The sequence below is a fragment of the Balearica regulorum genome, chromosome 16, assembly GCF_011004875.1.
Source record: "Balearica regulorum gibbericeps isolate bBalReg1 chromosome 16, bBalReg1.pri, whole genome shotgun sequence".
In the NCBI taxonomy this organism is placed as follows: Eukaryota; Metazoa; Chordata; class Aves; order Gruiformes; family Gruidae; genus Balearica; species Balearica regulorum.
Genome location: NC_046199.1, coordinates 6,096,956 through 6,120,973, shown reverse-complemented (window position 1 = coordinate 6,120,973; position 24,018 = coordinate 6,096,956). Strand labels below are relative to the sequence as shown.

Below are 24,018 nucleotides of genomic sequence, written 5' to 3'. Positions count from 1 at the left end.
ACACCGTGGCATTTCTGTGCACAGGACAGCCTGCAGTCCCCGTGTCGCATTCCGTCACGTGTGCGGCACCCATTACCCCAGGGTCCTGCAGAGCCACCCCCACCCCACACTGTTCATACTCTCTTCCATGAAAAGCACTTTGTGAGCCCCCTCCTGAGGCAGCAGGGCCTGAGCTGTGCAATGCCGAGGATGCTGCCTGCTGATACTGCAATTTCCCAGCCAGGCCAGGGCTCTCCGCTTTGTTTTTCCTGGGGATGGCAAGGAGGGAGACCAGCAACCCCCAGTCCCCTGCCTTGGGGCTTGGCCATGGTCAAGCTGTCCCTCAGGTGCTTTGTGCACCCTGCTAAGGCTGGTGCACAAAGCACCCAAGAGACACCTTGTGCCCTGCAAAGCTTCCCTTGTCCCCTACTGAGCAGTGCAACAGTTTCAGCCTGATGCCAAGCTCCGTCCACCCATCCCCAGTTCATGGCTGCGGATGCTCCCGTTGCCCTGGGCTGGGTCCACCGCCTCGGGGTGCCCAGGAAAAGGGGGTGCCCCCAGCCCAGCGCACCCTCATTAGCGCTGGTGTCTGGTGCCATCTAGTGAAAAGCCATTAATGAGGCTCTGTAGGGCTGCACAGGCGCAGCCCTGCTCCCAGATGCGATCCCACAGCCTGTCCCAGGCTTTCTGGAAAATTCCACCTCGGCTGATGCCCAGCTCCCACTGCTCATCCCCAGGCCTCCCACCTCCCCTCTCCCACCTCCCCACCAGTGCTCTGCCATCCCCAAGGATGCCAGCCCTCATCGAGCCTCTCCGTCTGTCAGCCCAGCTCCACTTTGTCTACAGCCCCCCCCCCCCCCCTTTAATATTTCCCAAAATGACATTGGGCCAACTGAGGCTTAAAAATGCCCTCTGGGTGTGGTGTTATCTGCTCTAATCAAGCCTGTTATTAAATCCCCAATTCAGCTAATTGCTTCCTTTTTTTTTTTTTCCTCCCCCTGCAGTTACTGTGTGGGGTTTTTTTAGGGAACTGCGTCCAAAGCAGGGAAGTCCCAGCCCCCAGTTTTGGGGTTGCAGCACACCGGTGTGACTTGTTGGTCTGTAGCAATAGGCTCTGGCTTGGATGTGGCTTGTGACCACCAACACCTTCCTAACCTCCCCCAGGGCCGTCTGCTGGGCAGGTGAGAGGGATGTGGGAGCTGAGAGGGTGCAGGGATGGGATATGGGGCTGATGGGTGGGATATGGGGCTGCCAGCTGGGATACACCTAGAGCTAATCAGCAGTGCTTCATTTGCTGGCCCAGCAACCAGATACAATGAGGCTACAAACGCCTCAGTCCATGCTGCTCAGACAAGAGCTCTGCTCACAAGCCAGCAAACCCCCACGCTGAGCTGGGGAACCGCTGCTTTTAATTGCAATTGGAAAAAGCTACTCTGCCTTGTAAAGCAAATACCTGAGCACTTCCCAGCTCCTTTCCCCAGAGCAGTCCCAGTAAGCCCCACACCCCAGCCCAGGACCTGCCTTCAGCCTCCTGCTCCTCAGCTCCAAATCCCAGACTCAAGCACACAAAACAACCCCCTAGGACACAAATCCCATGGAGCAAACCGCTCCTGGAAGCGTGACCAGCAAGATGTGTCCCCCAGTGACCCCTGAAAGTGCCCTATAAACCCACCAGGAATATTAATGGCAGTGGAAACACCCAGGCTCTGCAAAGCAAATTGGCCACGGTGGGGGATGGAGCCACTAACAGCGTCCTGGGGGAAAAGGAACTGTGCTGAAGTGCTGTGAGCCCAGGGCTGTAACCCTCCTCCTCCTCCTCTTTCCAGCCCAGGGCTGCCCAGCACCCTGCCCAGCCCTGTGAGCCCCCTGTAAGCCCCCCTGCACGAATTACTAGTTCCAAAGCAACACCTCCTCTCAGTCCTGCTTCGCTCTCACCTGGGTATGGGACCAAGCAAGCAAGGTGGGTATATGAAGGATGCCTCCAAAAAAAACCTGTCGTTGTCCCTATCCAGCAGCCTCTGCCTGCATGCAGGAGACGGGACTACATAGACACCTCCTTTCCCCTGAGTGTGGGGCATGGGGCTACACCAAGGTGGGCTTCTGTGATTAAAAAGCCACCTCTGCTCCATGCACCTGAGGAAGAGGGGTCCCTGGCTGCGTCAGCATCCCTCCCCATGCAGCCAGCCAGGGAGCTTGGTGGTTCTCCTGCCCCAAGCAGACATGTCCCAACACCAGGGCCACATCCCCCCATGGGTGTAAGTGACCCTGCACCACTGACTTGGCATGTTTACACCCCTCCCTAAAGCAGCCACTGAGCTCCCCGTGCTCCAACAAGCACAGGCTCCAAAGCAAACACTGGGGACGGTGACACAGCATCCATGCCACGCTGGCTCCCTCCAGCTGCAGTGTCCATAGAGCAAGGATTTTCCCAAAGGATTTTTAGAGCCTGAGGCTGGAGGGGGGGGGGGGGTGTGCATTGCAAAATCCAGAGGCCCCTGCTCTGATGCAGAGATGCTTCTGTGGCCCCACAGCCCAGCCGAAAGGGAAGGGACGTGTCATACAAATCTTCAGGGTGTTTATTGTCAGGATAGAAATTTCTTTATATAAAAGAAGTGTTTAAAAATAGCACTACCCTGCTCTCAAAATGAAATATATATATATATACACATACACACACACATAGATATTTATAGAAAGAATTATTACCATTTTGCTATGTAATAAAAAAACCAAACAAGATAATGACTGATTCCCAAACAATTCTGCCAAAATGGAAGCAAGGGGATCTGCCGATTCCTGCCGCCCGCCGTCCCATGGGTGCTCACCTGAGCACCATGCCGGGAGCTGGCCGGGCGGCACACATCCATCTGCACTGCCTGCGGTGCCCGGCTCTCCCTGCCCCGCCACTTGGCAGCAGACGCTGAGATAGCAGAAGCTCTCAGGGTGCAATCACTGTAGGGTTTGGGTTTTTTTTTTTTCTCTTGCAAAGCAGCTTGATGGGTGCTGGGGGCCGGAGGGGCTGGGCAGGGGCTGGCTCATCCCAGCCCCTTTGGGAAAAGGCTGGGTGTCACATCTCCTTGTTCAAAGCCCAGCCTGCCCATGTAGACATTCCACCTCATCCCAGACCTGCCAGTATGGAGGAAGGAGGCAACAGCAAAGGCTGAACCCCTTGGCTTCGCAGCAGGGGTTTTTGCTCAAGTTATTTTTTGGGGGTTTTTTAGTACTTTTTTAAAAACACACTCCACATCCCCCTTGGGATTTTGTGATACAAGAACAAACACTGATGCTTTACAATAACCTAGCAATAACAATGCCATGTAGCTACTGTAGGTCCCTGTGCCCCATCCGAGCGCTGCAGCCCTCTGCAAGGATCACTTCTTGTTGACAATCTGCTTTTCCAAGTCTTCAAGTCTGGCCATCATCTGAGCAAGTGAACGTGCTAAGGAAACAGCGTGAGCCAGTCTGGTGTGTAAAGGCCTTTTTCCCTTTGAAGGAGCCTAAATTTTCCCCGCTCCCATTTATCCATCCCTCCCTTCCCTGGGTGCAGTCTGTCCCCAGGCTGCCCTGCACCCTGGCCAACCCAGGCATCACCCCAAAGGATATTTTTCTCGGTCAGGCTCTGCAGGATGGCCACGGTGTTTGTCTGGAACTGCACCAGCGCCTCGCACTCACATGGGCTGCGGATCTCCATCTCCCCTTTGCCCTCCTCTGTGACCACGGAGGTTTGGGTGCAGTCAGAGCCACAGCCCCACAGTGCCCGGCTCTCCCTTGCTCCCACACAGCACAAATCCCTTGTCGCTGCAGCCACCCGCCAGGGCCAGATCTGAGCTTTCTTCCAGCCTCACTCCTTTTCACCAGGCTGCATCCCTGCAAGCCCAGCAAGCTCACCACCAGGCATCCTGCCAGGCATCCCATTGGGCATCCTGCCGGGCATCCCGCCAGGCATCCCGTGCACACGATCACGGCATGCTGAGGACAGCCGGTGCTGAGCTTCACTTTGCCTTCAAGCCAGGCTGGCAAGGGGGTACACTGACCCAATGTCTGCAGCCCCACAGGAGCTCCCAGGGGTCCCAAGAGCACGGGGCAGCCCCAGCCTGCCCCAGGGCAGGGAGAACCCCCACGTAACCCAGCATGGTCCTCCTCCACCCAGCAGCAACAGAAGTGCAGGTCTGGATGAGGAGATGGGCCACCCTTGGAGCTGGGGCAGCATCCCTCCAGGCAGGGCGAGACCCCAGACTCTGCCCGTGCAATGGCACTGGAGCGGATGCTCATACACCATCCTTTTTACATTAAACCTCCCAGCTCCACCTCCTCCTCTTCCAAATGCCTCCCTGAGACCCACCTCTATACCCACAACAGCCTGATGAGATCCAGAGACACCCTAGGCTCACACTAGCCCAGCTTGGCCCTGGCGCACGAGAGACAGGGTGACAGACACACAAACCAGAGACGGGCTCCCTCCAGCTCAGGACTGAGCCCCCAGCACAGTCAGGGCTGGAGCCACCCACCTGGGCAGATGTTCAGCTTGAAGTTTTCCACGAGGTGGGTCATGGTGGTGAAGTCTGCTGAGTAGGAGAAGTGCTGCTCCACCGGGTCAGAGGCGATCGCTCTCAGCTCCTCTTCTACAGCCTTGCCAACGCCCACGGCGAACATGACGATCCCTGTGCAGCAAAGACGAATCGTGAGCACTGCACCAGCCACCCTGCACCAAGCAGCCCCAAGGCCAGAGGGAGCAAAGCCACGGATGTAGGATTTTCCCTGGGCAGCCAAGGATGCAGGATTTCCCCCGGGCTTCCCAAATACACAGCAGGAATTTGGGAAGGACAGGCAGGAGCGCGGCACCACTGCTGTGGTGCAGGATGCTGCACAAATGATGCTACTCAGAGCACCCTGCAACCACAGCAGGGCCACATCTGCCCCGCAGACCTGGGTGATGCAGCACCCCAAAGCTGGATGCTGCAGCCTCTCCCAGAGCCAGCCACCCCGAGGAACTATCCAAAGCATTGCAATTTGGGGTTTCCGAGCCCCCGGCACCTGATTCCTTTGCTCTCCTGGCCCATTCGGAGATGTCATCCTGGGAGCGCCCGTCCGTGAAGACGAGACCAATTCTGGGCACGTTGTGGGAGAGAGGTCTGGCACCTTCCAGCTCAGAGAAGCTGTGCTCCACCATGTGCTTGAGGGCAAGGCCCGTCATGGTGCCTTTCTCCATGTACTCCACCTCCATCACTGCCTTCTTGATCTCATCCGCGCTGTGGTACTTGTTGAGGGGGAACTCGGTGCGGACGCGGCTGGAGTACTGCACCAGCCCCACCCGCGTGCCATGAGGGGACACCTCCAGCAGGTCCACGATGCGGTTCACAAACTGCTTCACCAGCTCGAAGTTTTGGGGACGAACGCTCTTGGAGCCATCGATCACCATCACCAGGTCGACATGCCCAGCCCCGCACTCTGGAGGCACAGGGGGAAGATGAGAAGGGACCAGCCCGGGCTGGGGGGACCGTTGGGGTGGAGATGCCCAGGGCTGGGGCAGAGCTGCTGGGCTTCAGGACACCACATGGACCCCCTGGACCTGCAGCCAGGTGAGGCCAGGAAGCAAGGCAAAGCGTGCACAGTGGCCTCAGCCCAAAAACCTCCACTGCCACCCCAGCATCCCCTGAAAGTCTTTCCTAGGTCTCCCTCTTCCTGAACCTTTCCTCAAAGCTCCTGTTGCACCTTCTGGGCCATGTCTCTGAGGACACAAGCCTGCATCCATCCCCACAGCAGCCGAGGCGCTCCCCCCAAGCCCAGCCAGCTCTCCATCCTCCTTCCAACCCAGCTCAAAGTCCCACTTAGACGCCCAGCCTAGTTTCAGGTAAGTCCTCGCCAGGAGCACAAAGCCCAGACAAGAGGGATGCCAAGAGCCGTGCCCCGGTACTCACTGCTGCACGCCTTGCCGTCAGCCTGGAGCTGCTGGCCCTCGGGACACATGCAGCGGTAGGAGCCCTCTGTGCTCACACACTTGAACTCACATCCGTGATCCACCCCGTTGCAGAGGTCGGTGGCTGGAAGACAAGCCAAGGGCACGGGGTTATCCCTATCCAGGCAGGGTAGCCCAGGAACAGCCCTTCCCCTGGGGACCGGGCAGGACAAGGAATCTGCCATACACTGCAGCCTGTGCCGCGATGCCACGGCAGGACGTACCCCTGCAGGACCTGCTGTCGGGCTGCAGCGTGAACCCGCTGCGGCAGCGGCAGTAGTGCCCGTTGGGGATGCTCACGCACTCGTGCTGGCAGCTGTGGTTTCCGAAGCTGCAGTAATCGATCACTGGTGAGAGAAGGAGAGGGGTGGGCAGAAAGGGAAAGACAAGTGAAGAAGAGGGAGAGCGAGAAGCCATTGAAGAGGGGACAGGAAAGGAGGGACACTTACTACTGCAGCTCCTTTTGTCCTGGTTGAGGTAGTAACCCACGCGGCAGCGGCATGAGTACGACCCACGAGCACTGACACATTGGTGCTGACAGCCGTGTCTCCCGTCTGCACACATATCAATGGCTGTGGGGGAACAGGACACCCGTCACCCTCCTGTCCCGGTCCCCCTGGGGCCACCGAGCAGAGATTGCTCCAGGGCCTCAAGGAAGCTCCCAGCACCCTGAGACAAGAAGTCGTCCCAGGGCGGTGGCCAGAACCAACTAATACAGCTTTGCACTCAAAATACAGGGCCAAAACACCGTGCACTTGGGCTGGGATGTGCATCGTCTGGTACCCACTGCCTGGAGCTCCCTCAGGTGACAGGCAGCTGGTTGTGCCCACATGAGCCCCAAGTGTCCCATACCAGAGAGGTGACCAGGATTTAGCAATGCTGAGCACTATCCACAGCCGTTACAGACCCGGGAGGTTGCGTGCCCAGTGAACGGAGTGCCCAGGCTGCTGCTGGCCTTGCAGGGTCCTCTGCCATGTTTCAGCTTCCTTTCATGAAACCTGTACCTACAAGTCCTCTGTGAGAGTTAGAATAAAAAAAGGGTTTTTACGGGAACAGGTCTTTCCATCCACGTTGAGCCTGTAGCCCGGGTTGCACTCGCAGTAGAAGGAGCCGGGGGTGCTGACGCAGCTGTGCTGGCAGCCATGCTCCTGCTCCACGCACATGTCCACCCCTGCAAGACAGAACAGGCATCGGAGCAGCCCACAGGTACACCAGATGCACGGGGACCCCCGCTCTGGCACATGCCCTGTCCCGGCAGCTGAAGCCACCAGGATGACCCACATGGCCCCAGCCCTTCCAGCCCCAGCACTCACCCACTGATTTCCGGTGCACAGACACAGACATAGTGCGGGGCAGGTTTCTGAACTGCCTCGGCTTTCTGATCTACCCGAGTGCTACATCAACACTCGATATTAATCGATACTGTCGCTAGCTTGAGCTGAGTAAGCAAAAGCTTGAGCTCAGACGGCACATGCTGATGGAGCCAGGTCTGCATGTCTGTGCGGCCAGGAGCCTACAGAGTCAGCTGGGGAGCGGGCACCAGGCAGGGCAGGCACCAGGCAGGGCAGGAACCAGGCAGGGCAGGCACCAGGCAGGGCGTTGCAAGCAAAGGCATCGAGCGCATAAGCCCATCAGGGCCCCGGGGGGCAGTGTCTGGTCAGCCCCAGACCCCCGCCCCAGCAAGCGGGGACTCACCACGGCACTAACGCAGCCCTGCAGGCACGCACGAGCCCCTAGCAAGGAAACGCTGCCTGAATGATGCTGGCAGCCGCCTTCTGCCCTTTGACAGATGCTGAAGCATGTGAGCAAGGTCTTGCCAGCCCACTGCAGTGCCAGGTCTCTGGCAAAGCCCACCAGCATGGCAGGGGACAGACCGGTCCCAGCCTGCAAGCTCCCGACCTGTGCCAGCATGGCCGTGGTGCAAACCAGCCTCCCGGCTCCCAGCCAAGACTGGCCGGATGCTCCAGAGCAGCACCATGCGGCCAGGGGTTTATTAAACACAAACGGGCATGCAGCAGATGCTACGCACGTGTCTGCATAGGAAGAGACCCTGCTACAGCCACATGGAAATGTATACGGGGCTCTGGGACACGTCACCCTGTCACACCCAGGGAAACCAGCTCCACATTTCCTGCTCTTTAATATTCCCACCACTGCTGCCCTGACGGCCTGGCTTGGGGCAGAGCTACCAGGCATGGGTGAAGAAAAGCGCTTGCTTGCAATGCTTTCAAAGCTCCTTATCTCACCCAGGAAAGGTGAGCAAGAGGAAAGGTGAGCAAGAGGAAAGACCACCTGTCCCAGCACCTCATCGGGTCCATGCTGCTCCTAGCAAGGGCAGCCACCCCAAACACCCCTCTGAAGGTCATTTTTTAGCCTGGGTGAGGAGCAAGCACCAGGGTCACCCTTGCCACCCCGCAGCTGTGGCTCTCACCCACCGCAGAGCTTGTCCTGGAACTGCTTCCCGAACTGCTGGATGAGCTCAAAGGACTCCACCAGGAAGACGTGCTCCTCCAGCGGCGGCGAGGCCATGGCCCGCAGCGAGTTCATGTCTGCCCGCTGGATGCCCACAGCGTAGATCTCGATGCCAGCGTTCCGGGCCTGGGTGGACACCTCAGTGACACGATCCTGGGGCCGTCCATCCGTCACGATAATGGCGATGCGGGGGATCTTCTTGTGCAGAGGGCGCGCGCCCTCCTGCGTGGTGAAGGCCACGTTCATAGCGTACTGGATGGCCAGCCCCGTCATGGTGCCCTGGGCCAGTGGGATGATGCTGTTGATGGCCTTCTCCATGTCTGCCCGTGTGAAGAAGGTCTTGAGGGAGAAGATGTTCTGCACCTGGCTGGAGTACTGGATCACCCCCACCCGTGTGGCGTTGGGGCCCACGTCCAGGTTGCCAATGATGTCCATCATGAACCGCCGCATGGTCTCAAACTCAAAGGGGCGCACGCTGCGGGAGCTGTCGATCACAAACACAATGTCCAGGGGACCTGTCCTGCACTTCAGGGCTGGAAGGCGACAAAGAGATGGTTCAGCTTCACAGCTGCCTGTGGGGAACTTCTGTTCCCCCACAACTCCAGCTTCCCCTGGTTTTTACTGCATTTTGCTAGTTTCTGCCTAAAACCAGGGCTTGCTTGGTTGTGTTTTTTTTAAGAGCAGAAAATGAGACAGTGAAAAGCACAGCTAAGGGCACGCACATGGCGGGGACTGAGCCAAAGAGCCTCTCTTGGACATATGGGTGCAACTTCCAGTGCAAACCAGGAGAATGTTTAGCAAGTGAAATGCCAATGAACACATTTTGCTTGGCTTGTGTGTACCAAGCCTGGGAGAATTTGGCCCTAATAGTAAGCAAACACTTTGAGTCCCCTTGGGATGATGCCCAGACCTGGGCTGTCATCTCAACTGCTCTGAAGGTCTCCGAGACATACTCGGCTCCTTTTTCTGTTTGATGCCTTCACTGTTTTTAAACTGGAATTGATTTAGCTCCCTCTGCCCTGGGAGGAGAGAGGCCACTGCCCCTAGGTTTGCTTTGTGTGTCCCCCCCCCAGGAGACCCATGCAGGGAGAGGGTTCCCCTCGTGCCTGTGCCTCCTGCTGAGGTCGGAGCCTGCGGGGACAAGCCCTGAGCTGGGCCGCGTCAAAGCTGAGGATGTGCCTGAAGCAAGTGGCACCAGACCCACCATGCTGGGGCCAGGCTCAGCTCCTGCTCCCCTGGGCAGCGCTCGGAAGTTCGGGTCCCATGCCTGGGGGGATCCTCCATCCTCCTGTGGATGCCCCCAGAGAAGAAGCATCAGTTCCCCCCCACCTCAAGCAGCAAGCCATCCTCCAAGGGCTTCACTGCCCTGACAGACTCACTTCTCTCTCCTCCAGGCAATTCCCACCAGCCAGGACTCACCTGCAGGTTTTGGTCTGGCTTCCAGCGTTGTCAGGAGAAGCAGGAGGAGAAGGACAACGGGCAGGAGCTTCATCATGGCTCTGTGAGACCACATGGCTCTGGGGCTGGGGGGACTTGCTGTGGGGACAAGATGACATTGCAACCAGTGCTGAGGATAGGCTGAGCTCCCCTGCAGTGGGTGTCCCCAGGCAGTGCTAAAATCCCTGAGCAGCAAGCAGTTGTCACAGATCCATCCCCAAACTTCTCTAAACCCACGTGGGACTTTTCCCATTGGAGGACTGGCAGTCTCAGCACAGCTAAATTTCATTACAGTAGAAACGATTTGCCAAAGGGTCTGATTTTCTGCTCTGGGTGGAGCTGGCCATAGAACAAGCCTTATTTTCACTTGCAAACCAGGCGGATGGGATGTTCAGCCAAATGCATTTTCACTGGCTGTGTGGCTGCTCTCCACAGCCAGCCGGAGAGTGGGAAAGCTGCACCCAGGGATGCGGAGCACCAGCCCTCCTGACACTCCCTCTGCACGGCAATGTGCTGGGAAGAGAAGCCCCCAGATGAAACTCCAGCACAGACAAAACCTGCTCAGAAGTCTCTCAAAGTCACTGCCAAAGACCATTTTTCCAAGAAGCTCCACAAATTTATTCTCTGCCTTTTTCCAAACTGCCTTTGGAGACCAGAAGCCTCCGCAGGCACAAGGTGTAACGGTGCCTGTGCAGATGGGCTTCCATCTGTCCCCCCCCACCCGAGGCAGGGTGCTGGGTGAAGCACTGCCAGCCTGCTGCTCTCCTTCTCTGCATCACCCCGGGGGACCCCACCACTCTGTCACCAGCACTTTGCAGCTCTTCCCATCCTGCTGGCTTTGGCGAGGGATGCTCTGCACCCCGACAGTTTTTTCCATGTGTTTGAGGTGGGATAGTTGGGGGAAAAGATATTTAGTCAGGTTACCCAAAACCTCAGCTTGTCACTTGTCTCCCTCCCTGCCCATCTCTGTGCTGCCCTGCCTTACCTTTCCCTGCCCTTGCCTAGCTCCTGCAGTGACACGGATTTATTTATTTTTATTCCAGCTCTGGTTGGAAACCCAAGGTGCTGGCAGGGGAAATGCCACGGTTAACACAGCTTCCCCCAGGAGACATGCAGCACTGCGACCAGGCACAGATACTGGAAGGGTGCTTTTTAAAAAAAAAGCACACAGAAATTCATTTTATCGGTAGTTATCAGCCTATATTTATTTAGCCCCAGGAGGTCTCAGTTGTAATTCATCACCAGGGTTGCCACTTAATTGCTCAGTGGTTACATGCAGCCCTGAACCTAATGTATTTGATAGCAGTGACGCTGATAATAGGTTTCACAGCTGCATCTTAAAATTGTGTCCAGACTCAGTGTTCACACCTGAAAAACTATACTGAAGAATTGGAAGGACAGAAAAGGGCTACAAGAGGAAACTGGGATCCAGCATACCAGTCTCAAAGCAGCAGACACCGCCTTTACCTGGGGAGCACGAGCAGCCCAGCCAGCCCGGGAGGCAGCAGCTCCACGGCAGAGGGGCCGGTGGGATCACCCCGGGCTGCAGGGCCGAGGGGAGGCTGCAGCTCGGCAGGCGCTGTCTAGGAAGCCATGGGGCTGAGGTGAGCATCACTTTGTAGCCCACTGTCAGCAGCACCAGCCAGGAGCGTGCGGGTGCCTGTGCCCCCTCACAAGAGCACTATGTGCAAGCAGAGAAGCAAACAGCCGTCCCTATCACAGCTTCATTTCCCCATTTGTTTAGCTGATTCTCTTTCCAGTGATGCTTTTTTATTTTTGGGAGAAAGCACTCACTAACCACTGAATATTTTGGGGACAGCTGTGCCACCTATAACGTCTCCACAGCTCTCCAAGCCTCCCTGCAATGGCAGGCTGGCACGCAGCCTGCGTCTCGCAGCATCCAGATAGCTTCAAAGCCAGCCCGGAGAGAGGAATGAGCTCTCGGGCCAGGAACCAAGGAGGAGAAAACCAGTTCACGACTGATCTATTTTTAACAGCATCTCAGCTTTGTATGAAGTCTTGGCACTCCCCACGGCTGGAGGGGCTGATGCTGCCTGGACAGGGCAGGGCACGGCGGCTCAGCCATACATCCAGCACTGGTCCTGGCAGCAGAGACCCAGCCTGGGACAGTGTCCCAGTCCCCAATCCAATATAGCACCCAGCCCTGCTGCAGCAGCAAGGCTGACGGGGACATGGAAGCAAAGCTGATGGGACAGACACCCCCGAGTATCTCTCCCACTATCCCGTGCCAGGCAACTTCCCCTGCTACTCAGTCCTCACTGCCCCAGGGCTGGCAGCACTGGGGCTGACTTGCAGCCCATTGGAGGGGGGGGGTCCCTCCACCCTGAGGGCTCCCGCACACCCCCCAGCCCTCTGTCACCACTCAGGAGCGGGAGAGAGATGGGTGGGAAGCGACCGGCTGGCAGGCAGGTGCTGCAAGGCAAGGCAAACACGGTGCCGGCTGCAGCGCTGGAGACCTTGAGATAACGCTGAGCTATAAAGGAAAAAAGGTCCAGGCGGGGTGAGCACTGCCGGCTGGGCTGGCTCAGCCAAACCCCGTGGCGGCCGAGCCGAGAGGGACACTTGGACCATCTCCTGACCTTTCTGAGCAATGCAAGGGGAAAACCAGCCATTGCTTGTCTCTGCTGAAGGAGATGCTCAGTCCATGGCACAAAGAGGGTGACCAAGAGAAGAGCCACACGTAAGGATAGAAGGGTCAGCGATGACCCCAGCCTCCTCTCAGCTCCCCTTGTGATCTTGGACAAGGAGAACATGGAGATGAATCCCCAGAGGCAAACAGGTAAGCCAGCATGCCTTTCCTGGGCACCTCTGCCGCCCATGCTGCCCTTCAGGGCACTTTCCTCCCTCCCTGCTCCGCCACTTGTCCGTCTGCTCTCCCTGCCAAGTGCTGAGTCTCGGGAAAAACAGCCGCTTCGAGTTTCAGCGCGGCCTCCTTGGCAGCTCTCTCCTGGCTACAGGTTAACAGAAATGCTCTGAATATTCCCCTTCTGGTTCATCCGCGCAGGTCGGACCTGGGTGCATCCTCCCTTGGGCAAGCCCAAAGGACAGGACATGGCGGGGAGCAGGGTGAGGGATGCAGCTGGCTCTCTACCCTCCTCATTGTTACAGGGGTGAGGAGTTTATGTATTGAATGGTAGAGGGGATGAAGCAGATGGAGATAGAAGGGGGTGAAAGGCTCAGGAGGTGGCAGTGCATTCACAGCCCAGGAAAAGCCGCAACCATAGTGTCACGAGAAGGAAAGCAGGTTGGGGACCATGGCTATGGAGTCATGAGCCAGGTCTCAGGTACAACCAGATTCAGGATTTCATACATCTGGGCACATCAGGCTTTAGCTGAGATTTCTGTCTACGGCAAAACCACACACAACTCCAGCCACCTGCCTGGGCTTGGCAGACCTTTGGCACGTTGTGGGAGCAGCAGCAACAGCTCTGCCCTGGCTCCAGACCCTGTGAGAAGCCAGGACAAGGGATTGCCATGCACTGCAAGGAGTGGAGCACAGCCGGGGGCCTCCGACCAAGCACGCTGTTACCCAACACGAGCACAGCTGGAGGGCTGTCCCATGCAGCGTGCCCATGCATGGGAGGAGGCAGGTACAGTGTGCCCTGGCGTGCATGGCAGGGGTCCACGGCACTGACGCCACATGTGCTAATAGCATGTGTTTCTGTGCTGGAAACCTTGGCCCATGGTAGAGCAGCCCTAGATGTGACATCCCTGAGACTCATCTGCCTCACCTGCCTCTCCATGTACCCTGTTTTGTCCTGCAGGGCTTTTTTTTTGGTGGAGACCCAATCAGGCAGGTTTGGGAGGCCATAATTCAACTCCCACACAAGTGTTATTTGACAAAAGTGTCAAAAAAAGCCCCTAAATAGCCTGGACACAGTTAGAGTCCTGCTAGGACAACAGCAGAAAGACAGCAAGAGCTGACCTCAAGGTGGAGGATGGGGAGACAAATTTTCATGTCCTCAGCAGGACAGCAAATCATCCTTCAGGTCCATGCCCGAGGTAAGGGCTGCTCAGAAAGTGCACGTGGGACCAAGAGAGGATAACTGAAGCGTCTTGCCCCAGGCACAGTGGACAATGAACAACCAGAGCTACCTGGAGAGATGCAGACAACTTTTATATTAACCCGGAGGAAGCTCTTGATGTCAGATTTTGCTGTGGAAAACCAGATGGACTGCTGGCATGTTATCCATATTATTTGCAAGACCCTCAAGCCGTGTGAATGGATGACATCCAGGACAGCCCTGGAGCTGGATCCACCCTCTCCCTGGAGGGCTGCCCAAAGCTTGGTTTCTCCCAACACAATCCACAATCCACAGGTGCACAGCTCTCAGCGGTGCCTCTGCTGCCCATGGGCACTGAATCCACCCTCAGGACCATTTTACAGGCAGCACTGACCTTGCACTTCATCACAGTTCCAGCATCTCAGTGCTCATACTGTACAGCAGCTGGGCAACGAGTTGCAAATCCCACAAGAGAGGACAGCAATGAGTGTTTCAGAGCAAGGAAGCATCAGGGAGCACAAGCATGTCAAGACCAGGAAAATGGCATGAATTGCCAGTCAAAAAAATGTTTTCTCCCCCTTTTTAAGGGCTGGTGAGTCCTTGCTTCTTCCCAAACACACGTGTGGGAGAACAAGAGCAGACTCTTTCCAGGACATCACAGTGCTCTCCGGTTACAACACTATGGCAGCTTTACTGGGCCAAGTGCCACCTGGAAGGACACGTTGTTTGAAAAACAAGGCTGCATTTCTCAAACAGCATATCATGGCTCCAAACCAAACAGGAGCAAATCGGCAGGAGTGCTGTAACAAGAAAACCTTGCTGGATGTGGAAGGGACTTCTCTTTCCCTCCCCATGCTCCCCCAAAAGGCCAATTCCCAGTTTTATGGGCCCACTCCTGCACTCACTAGGATTAGCATGTTCACAGGGAGGGCAGGAGGAAGACAGGTTCCTTCTCCAGGTCCCTTTGCAGGCTGAGTGACAGATGTCTGTCTCACAGCTCATCGGACAAGCCCTGACAGGCTTATCCTATGAGACGGTATTTGAAGTCCCCTTGGGAGGGAAACGCTGGGTGTAGCAATGGGCAGAGCATCCCTTTTCAGATGTTCTCCCCAACAGCACACGGGGTCTTTTTCTGCCACCAATCTATTCCTAAAAGAACTCCCAGTGCTCTGCAACTCAGCTAGGAGGAAAGCCTCTTGCCCAACCCGACTCTGCGCTGAAACACGCTGTACCTGGGCTGCTGCATCAACAGCTGGCAAGAATAAATGCCATATTCACTTGCAAATTAAACATGGCCTTTTGAAGCACACGTTAAAGAGCTAGCTAAGAAGAAAAGATCAGATGGTCAGCCAATTCCCCTTGTTCAACTAATCATGTCAAAGCTCCTATTTCAGGACTGCTGGTGGCATTTCTCTGTTCCTCTGTCCCAGTCTAGACTTTAGGCTGTACTTGTGCCCTGAGCTGCATGACAGGCAAACTCAGCCCTGCCCAGTATTTTAAGTAAAATTAGAGGGATCTTGGCATACTTTTAGATTTTGATGAAGAGCGATCAACAGGGGAAAGACCCACCTTACTGACTCTCTTCAAAAAGCAAATGCTTTTCTGCAAACAGGCTCTTGGAGGACAGCTGAACTGGGCCAAGACACTTTCCTTGGAGGAAAGGAGGTCTGGGCCATCCAGAAGCTGAGGCAGCAATCCATTGCCCAAGTTCTCATTCTGGGAGGAAGGTGTTAGAGTGCATTTCCTTCCCCAGAAGTATGCATGTTCAGCCACAAAGGAAAGAGAAATCGCCCAGAGCAGCTCCTGGGCTGGTACAGAGTTTGTCAGCTGAGCTCCTGATGCAGCAGACACGGCATCTCTAACAATGGGACTGATAGTTACTAGCAGGATGTCTGCCTCCTGAATCTGCTGGGACCAATATCCCCAGCTGACCTCCAGCAAGCTTACACGGCACAGACAACCACAGAGAGCGCCTGCTATTTCAGCCCCGCAATCATAGATTCATTGCCTGACCTCCTTCTCTAAATCTTTATATCATATTTCTCACTCTGGAGACGTGACTCAATGTGTTGGCATACGGAAACATGCCAGGAGAATATTCTTGTGCCTCTCCCCTTTATCCTACCCATCCTGCTATGTGTTTAATTGAAATAGCAGAAAGCGAGGAGCGTTTGGCGGCTGCAGAAAAGCACGCAGAGACTTTTCGGCCCTCCTCAAGACAAAAAAACAAGCTGGTTGAATTCTTTGTCTAGATACTTTTCACAGGTATCATGGGAAACTGCTCCCACGTAACTTCATGGCTGCCACGTCCCTCTGACAGCATGATGGCGGGAGAACTGCTGTCCCAGGACCAGGATGCCATCAGCCCACGGAAGATGCACCAGAGAAGAACTTCCACCAGTGCCGCAGTGGCGCGTGGCCTCACTTCTGCCCACGCTGAACAGCAGGTGCCTTGGAGACCCCTGTGCCTCAGCATCATCCTGTCTTTGTCTGCATGCTCAGATGCTGCATGGAAACCTCCTGTGAGACCTCCTCAGGACCTTGAAGTAGCATTTGAGGCCATGGCTGAGGACCACTTGACCTCAACCTCACCTCTACGTGGGATTAGCCCTTTCTGGTCACCCTGTGAGCAACTAGTTGAAATCATCTAATTCTGTTGCATTTACTGACTTCTTAGCAAAGGTGCCTATGAGGCTTTCAGGCCTTATGATGCTCTCCAAGGAGAGTCCTACATCATGGCACGAGGAACCAGAGACCAGGAGAGTCAAAGCCACTTGCTCAAGACTGTGGCAAGTCTGTGGCAGAGCCAGGACCCAGGCTGGCTCTCCCACCTGCATTCTGGGATGAGGGCACAGACCCAGCCGGGGTGAAACAAGGGCACTTCAGACGGGCAAGGGAACATCCAGACATGCTTTAGGAAACCTGGGCACAGGGCAGCCACTCAGCCCGTCATCGGCCTCAACAGCTTGACACAAGAGGTTCAGTAGATGACAGGGAGCGTGAAATGGAGGAGCGGTAGGGAGATCGCTGCCTGGCATTTGAGCACAGACTGAAATGTTTTGTGTCACTCTCATCCTGGCTGGTACTGTTAAAGCCAAAGCAAGATGCTGTGAAAAGAGAAAAAGAATGAGGGAGATGTCTAATGAGACACCTTGGGGAAGCCATCCAAATTCAGCTGCAAGATTAGGAGCTGTGAATATCCCAAGGCAGGATTTTTCCATCTTTTTCAGCTTGTGGACCCTGCTAATTTTTCAGCCGAGACACAGACTCTTGTATAGCAGTTTATCTCTGTGGTCAACAGATCTGCTCCTGCTGATTCCTGCTGTAGACCATGGACTCCTATGGGCCCACAAGCTACAACTCAAAGACTCCCGAACTTATACGTTGGCAATCAACCAGTGAGGCAGCATGATACAGCCCAGACAGGAAGGGTGAAGTCTGGAGAGAAACCAAGTTACTGCCACCTCTCTATAAGGGACCACAGCTGACCCCTACATATTTCCCGATGGTCACCAGAGGGACCCAGTTAGTGATGGACTCATGTGTGCAACCAAGGGCTTGCAAGGTGCGAAATCAGAAGTTAGCAGAAAAAGAGACACGGGCAAAGGCAGAAACTTGCTGAGGGAAAAAGGATCCAGTCTCCAGCAGAAAACACCAGGAAGGACAAGCTGCCTGAGAACCAGAAAAGCTTCAGACACAGGATCAGGCACAGCAGCCCAGGGACATCCTGTCTGGAAACACTGCCATAGCTGTGCACCAGTCTCTGGAGCCTCCTGAGCACACGTCTATACCCTCCCCGGCTTTAACACAGCTGGTTTTAAACCCCTTACATTTAGCCAGGACAGGAGGAGGAACCAAAGCTTTCTAAGTGCCAAAAACATTACTCGATACCTAAAGGTACATCTGTGCTGCAAGTACCTACAGAGGGGCGATTCTTGCCAGCCCGCAGCAGGTAACAGAGAGCACAAGGTCCAGGTCCCCACGCCCGGCCACTCAATGGAGCCCTTACGGCAGCTGCGTTAGCTCCCTTCCAGCCAACGGAGCCCGAGTGATCAATTTGCTACTGTTTGGGCCCAAAGTGGAGAAAACAAGACTACTGAGAGGCAACGACAAGTGGCAGGAGCCGCTCAGCCTCTCGGCACGGCTGGTGGAGACGCGTGTGACATCTGGCACAAGAGGGACTGACTGGTTCTGAGGGAGTAGCTGATTTTTATAAGTCTCTTTATAAGCATTACTCAATCTTTTTTTTTTTTTTCCACCCCCGTGTTTTTTTCTAGCTCCCATTTATTCACTCATGGTAGGGCTTGTCTGTAATTCACGTGTGAGTAGGTACAAGCACTACTTATCTCCCCCTCCATGTTTCAGCCTACCAATAGGGCTGAAAGCATTTGTAAATGGCATTTTATGAGCGCTGAGTTTTTAACAAGGCAGGCACACTGCTCCAAAAGAGAACAAAGGGGCCCCTATTGGAAACTTTAAAGATGTTTAAACAAAAGTTTCTCTTGAAAACCTTTAACCCCTCAATGCCAACCTCAAGGGAAATGCTATGTTATGAGCAATCGGAGCACAAACATCTTCTGTGACCACAGATTGCCTACAATGGGCTGCCTTGTTGGCTTTTGCTACCATAGCCAATGAGGACAACTCTTGAACCCATCTTGTACTAATCACATAAAATTTCTTTAATTCTTCAAGAAAAAAGAAAGCTACAACTTCCACAAAAATCAACAACAGTTTTTGCCAGTTGGATGCAGCAATACGCTGCTGGCTTCAACAGAAAGCGTCGTTTTACTACAAACACCAAGATCTCTTGCGTGCCTTCCAGAAGCGAATTTGTATTTCAGATGAGGCCAAATTTATCCATATCCTGGTGGCAAATATCAGGGCTGAGATCTGAGAGCAGATGTACCCACACACACTTTTTGCCGGTATCAAATGCCAATCTAATGAATCCCTGAAGAGGTCACAAGAATCTGCTTGTGAAATGCAGTTTCTACTTGTTCCCAAGAACCTGCAGGCTCACTGTCTGTGATTAATTGCTCCTGTTCTTGGAAAAAGAAAAAAATAATCTTCACTATCAAGAGGGTCCCAGAGGGACGACTTCATAGTAACTTTATAAATAATCTGGGTTTGACTGAAGGAAAAAATCCTACGGGTTTATGCAGAAGATACCACCACATTGTGTATTTGCTCAGCTCCACTTATCTCGGACGGCTGCGTGTTAGCACAAATAGCACGAGTGCAGAATAAGCTGATTTTCCAAACAAGTTTTCCCACATAATTGCTTGGAACAAAAGCGCCCAAAGCTAATTTTCCCCTATGAAATGGTTGGAATTATAAACCAAAGGTGAGTGATCACTTGTGCAAACATATTTATGAGTATGCACAGACCCAATTTTCCAGCTGTTCTGAAAAAGTGCGTAGCAAACTTAGGGAACACTTTTAAGCTTATCTTTTTGTAGGATCTCGATCTCCTACTGCTCAGTACGCCTCGCCCAGCTGTACCAGTCTTTATTATTCTCTGCTAAAAGAGATCCTCGATTGTATAAGCAGGAACCTGCCCAAAAGCCAGGCGAAAGGTGAGCAGCGCGGGCAGGCTGCAAACTGTTCGCATCCTCCGCGCAGGCACGGGGATGCAGAGCGGGTACCCTGCCCTCCTACCGCCCCGCCAAAACGTGCCCCCAGGCACCGCTGCAAGGGGACAAGAGCACACAGACGGGGGGGGGGGCATCGGGAGGGCTCCAGCCCACAGCTTTTGGGAATAAAACCCATGCCAAAAGCTCTGCTCTTCACACACACACACACACCCCCCCGCGGCTTTGCTTTCTGCTCCTCACGCCCAGGATCGCCGCCCCCCTCTCTGCCACCCCCACTCCACGGACAAGCTCCCCCGGAGGCCGCCAACCCCCGCGGCAGTGCTCGGCGCTGCGCACAGCATCGCGGCTCAGCCCCGCGGGGCCGGGGCCGGGCTCACCCTCACCCCCCTCCTCCTCCTCCTCTCCCTTTCCGCAGGGGCGGAGGCGCCCGCCGAGCCCCTCACTCACCCGTGCCGGCCGCGGAGCCGCTCCCCACCGCGCTACTGGGTCAGGTACGGCGGTACGCGGGGCTGCGCGGAGCGGGGCGCGGCGCGGGGCTGCGCGGAGCGGGGCGTGGGGCTGCGCGGGGCGCGGAGCGGTGCGGTGCTGCGCGGAGCGGGGCGCGGAGGCGGCGGCAGCGCTGGAGGCGGCGGGGCCCCGCGCGGCATTTAACGGGGCGGGGGGAGCGGGGGGGGGCGGGCACGGTCGCCGCGCCCTGGCCCGGCCCCGGGGCAGCGTTGGGGGGGGGTGTGGGGGGTGTCCTGCCGCCTGCCCCGGCGTGGGGGTGCCCGCGGGGTCCCACCTTCCCCCGTCCCGCGGGTCGTGTCCGTGCAGGTGCCCACGGGCAAGCGGGAGCTGCGCGCAGGTGGACACGGCGATGGCCAGAGGTGTGCGGCGGCATCGAGCTGTGCACACCCGGGATTATTCACAGCCCTTGCTGCGGGGAACTTAGCGGCCAGGGAGAGGCTTTCTCTTTTTTTCCCTTTTTAAATTTTTTTTTTCTTCTCTTTCATCTTCCCAAGCTGTGGGAGTGCAGCTGGGAACCCCATAAACTTGGAAAGCCCTGGAAAAAGGAGAGTCCAAGCTTAACATCCATTTGAGCTACAGTGACCTGGGAGTTTAGGCACCTCTGCAGGTTGTGGCTGCAGTCAGTGTGGGGAGGTGGGTTTGAACCAGGGAGCTGCAGACCAGAGCCCTGAGGGCTGTAGAGCCTCGGGTCCACCTTCCAGCAAGAAGGTCAACTGATGTGCCTGACTGCAGCGATGGAGATCATCAGCAGAGGCTTCTTAGACACCTTGGAACAGACTTTCCCAGCCCTCCACCTCCTCTCAGCACTTGCATCGGTGTAGTGGTGGTAGGAACCACCTTTAGTGCTTTAAAGGACAGTGATTTTAGTGCTTTAACAGCACTTTCCTTCCTCTTTGCACTAACAGAAGTGGCTACATGAGGAACAGAGAAAGGAGACTACAGTAAATCACCCACGTTATCTGAATTTTCTCACAGACGAGCCCATACTGCGTTATCAAACTCAGGCAGTTTGAGGGTGTTGGTGCTGGGGCAGTCGTGGGGCAGCTGGGAATATGCCTGGGGTGAGCACCCCGGCTGGCCCCCGGTCCCCCGCAGAGCTCCCTGCCACAGGGGTTTTGTGCTTCCTGTTCTCGGCTGGTGTTTGCCGTTGGTGTGGTCGATAAATCCCCCAAGCCCAGAAAAGGCTGAATTTCACTTGTGTGTGCAGCGAGGAAAATATAGGATTTATAAATACCTATGCATATACAAGGGCTTGTGGGTTGGGTTGGTCTGGATTAAAGGAGGTATTGAAAAATGAGGGAAGCCAGAAACTGCAGGCTTCTCATTTCTGTGATTTCTAATGGCTTTTCCTTTTGCATAAACATTGCATTGACTCCATACCCAAGAGCACTGCAGGCATTTTCTCCCCTGCTCTGTACAAAATATAACCCAGACCTCTAAAATGGATATTTTTTATTAGGACGTTTGGTTTCCCCAAGCCCAGGGAAGAACAATTGCCCTCTGTGGCAGCAAGTCCCCATCAAGCTGCCGAGCAGCCGTCTTCTGAGCAAGGCAAACAGGAAAAGCAGCAAATTAAATCTCTGCATTTGAATTCAGTGTTACCTGCCCTTCAGGACGGTGTTACCATGAGTTAAAGTTCTTCTATAAAGAGCTGATTTGAAGACCCAGTTCCTAAACAATAGCTGACGGGGTCATATTTTGGTGTCCTGAGTTGAGTACTTTCATTCCCAGAGGACCAAAAAAGTCGGATCCCTTCCTCTGCAGACTGAGCTGGTGAATGTTGGTGAACTGCAAAGTGGCAGTGCAGAAGGTGATTTGCTTCTCCTGGTGCCCATAAAGTGCTTTTTCTGCTCCTGCGGTCACCCAGGGGTGCACACACAGGGTGTTGTGAGAATTCCCTGCCCAATCTGCCCTTGCAGAGCCGAAGGTGATGTGGGGACCAGGATACATCCCACACCGTGAGCATGGCTGTCTCAGCAGGGACGTGCAACCCAGCTGCAGGGGAAGGCTGAGCTGAACCCTTGGTTGGGTTCTCCCATGTTTGTGACACAGGCAGCAGCTGTGTCTGCGGCAGGGCCGTCACCCGGGGCGGCAGCCCGAGCGGGAAGGCAGGATGCACCGAGCTGCGGGGCTCTGCGGCAGGAGGCAGCTGGCGATCACAGCCCTGCCCGACACAGTGGGGCCCAGGAAGGAGAAAACGCATTTCTCGGCTGGAGGCAGGACAAAGTGCTGAGCGATGCCCCCCATACTCACTGCTGGGAAGGAGAGGGCTAATTTTCAGCTCTGTGTTAAACATCAGCTCTCCTAAAATCAGCAATGCGACTGCAGGGTCTGACCCTACCGAAGCGTCTCAGCGCCTGCCTGGCTTCCCGGCGTGCCCACATGAAACAGCCCTTCACAAGATGGTCCAGCTGCGGTCTCCTGTGAAAAATCACACAGGGCAGGCGCTCCTTGTCCTTTTCTGCTTTGTTTCCCGTGGAAGAGGGCACAGCAACACGGCCAGCGCTTGCAAATACCCACAGGCACCCTGGGTCTCTCCCACCTCCAACGCCAGGGCAGAGCCACCCCAGAGATGCACCTCACAGCACACTCGCACCCTCTCCTGGGGCACATCCTGACCTAAAGCAAGGGAAAAGCCTCAGTGGTAAGCAGTGCCAGGCTGAGCAGGGAGAGGGAAAAGCTTACAAAAATCGGCATAGGAGAAAGGTTGTGGCTCCCCCCTTGTTCGCCCCCCCTGCTTCCACATAATGCCTGACTGTGTGCGAGAGCAGTCGAGTCCCAGCTGAGACCTCAGGCTCTGAAAAGGCGGCTTTTAGCATGAGCTCTAAGAGCCCAGCCCGTGCGGTGCTGCTAACATGACACTGAACTAACACTGCACTACAATCAAAGCATTTTAATAATTTAATGTAATAAATGTCAGGAGGAGTGAATAATTCCCTGTAACCCTGAGGAGGCTGTAGGTGCCAGAAAGAGCCGAGTGGGTATATTGAGCTGCTTTAGCAATAGCCCTTTGACTCTCTGAAGGTAAATTTAAACCAGATGATGGATGCTGGGTGGTCGCCTCTGTGGGCAGAATGGTGAGCACTGTTCAGAAGTGCGTCACTGAAACAATTTAGCCCCAAAATTTGGAAGGTGATGGCTGCAGAGGACGGACAAAGAAAAAAAAACCAACAAGTTTCTAGATAGTCATCCCTCCAGCTAGACATCAAACCTGAAAAACTATGGTCTGTTTACCTGCCCTTGGCATGCACGTTCCCACTTTAAGCAGTACACAGCATGTGGATAATTATTCCAGAAGGCTCTTTAATAAGCTCCGGGCAGTAACCCACGTGCCTCTGGTATTACGTACGGATGGCAGGGAGCAGCGATACCTGCACAAGCCTGGCCCTGCCCCGAGCCGGTGCCGCGGGAGGCTCCGTGGAGTAGGCGTTGCTGCTGGTCACGCTGTCAGCACACGTCTTCATCCACAGGTTTTGGCAGTTTGCTCCTGAACACTCCCTGCCGCTGCCTGGCCGCAGTACCAGGCTGTTCCTTACTCTACCAATGGGTTAATGGGAGAGGCTCCATCCAGCAGCTCCATAGGGATCGGCGCTTCCCAGGCAGACCATGAGCTATACAGATGGGTGCTGGTGAGCGCACTGGTGCTGGTGAGTGACACTGGCAGGGGTGGAGCATGTGTTCTTGCAGCTGAGACTCGAGCAAGGGCCCAAAGCTACATTCCTTATTTTGCACTGAATACTGAACGGTGAGATTCATAAGAAAAAAATTCACGCACCAAGCCTGGTTCTCCCCTGCTCGGTGCCCGTTGTCTCTGACAAACTAAGGGCAAAATGCTACTGAACGGAGCCAGCAGGTTTTAATACTCATTTTTCACTGTGTTGTATTAATGTGAAAGAATAGCCAAGGTCAGGCCAATGGACAGCCCCTTGCATGTTTATCCTGAGTTGGTAGTTCTATGAAGAAAAAAAAAAAAGAAAAAAAAAAAAAGATACTTTTGCAGAGAGATTCCCAAATGGTGCTTTTGGATGAAGGGAAAAATAGCAAA

General features: G+C 55.1%; 2 protein-coding genes across 2 annotated transcripts in view; one reads left to right on the top strand and one right to left on the bottom strand.

Annotated features, from left to right (window-relative positions):
- Positions 1 to 2,554: 2,554 nt before the first annotated feature.
- On the bottom strand, positions 2,555 to 20,111 carry MATN4 (matrilin 4). The gene is made up of 11 exons (XM_075768633.1): positions 19,914 to 20,111; positions 9,827 to 9,943; positions 8,371 to 8,940; positions 6,984 to 7,106; positions 6,385 to 6,507; positions 6,160 to 6,282; positions 5,898 to 6,020; positions 5,014 to 5,427; positions 4,488 to 4,640; positions 3,583 to 3,687; positions 2,555 to 3,409 (listed from the first exon to the last, which is right to left on the bottom strand). The coding sequence occupies exons 2-11, from the start codon at positions 9,918 to 9,920 to the stop codon at positions 3,351 to 3,353; spliced, it is 1,887 nt and encodes a 628-aa protein (XP_075624748.1). The 5' UTR covers positions 9,921 to 9,943; positions 19,914 to 20,111; the 3' UTR covers positions 2,555 to 3,350.
- The window catches only part of RBPJL (recombination signal binding protein for immunoglobulin kappa J region like), a 20,707-nt gene continuing 9,055 nt past the window's right edge, over positions 12,367 to 24,018 (top strand). The window contains exons 1-2 of the mRNA XM_075768634.1: positions 12,367 to 12,644; positions 19,882 to 19,957. Coding sequence (XP_075624749.1) covers positions 12,617 to 12,644; positions 19,882 to 19,957 — 104 coding nt within the window. The 5' untranslated portion in view covers positions 12,367 to 12,616. The remainder of the gene's footprint in view (positions 12,645 to 19,881; positions 19,958 to 24,018) is intronic.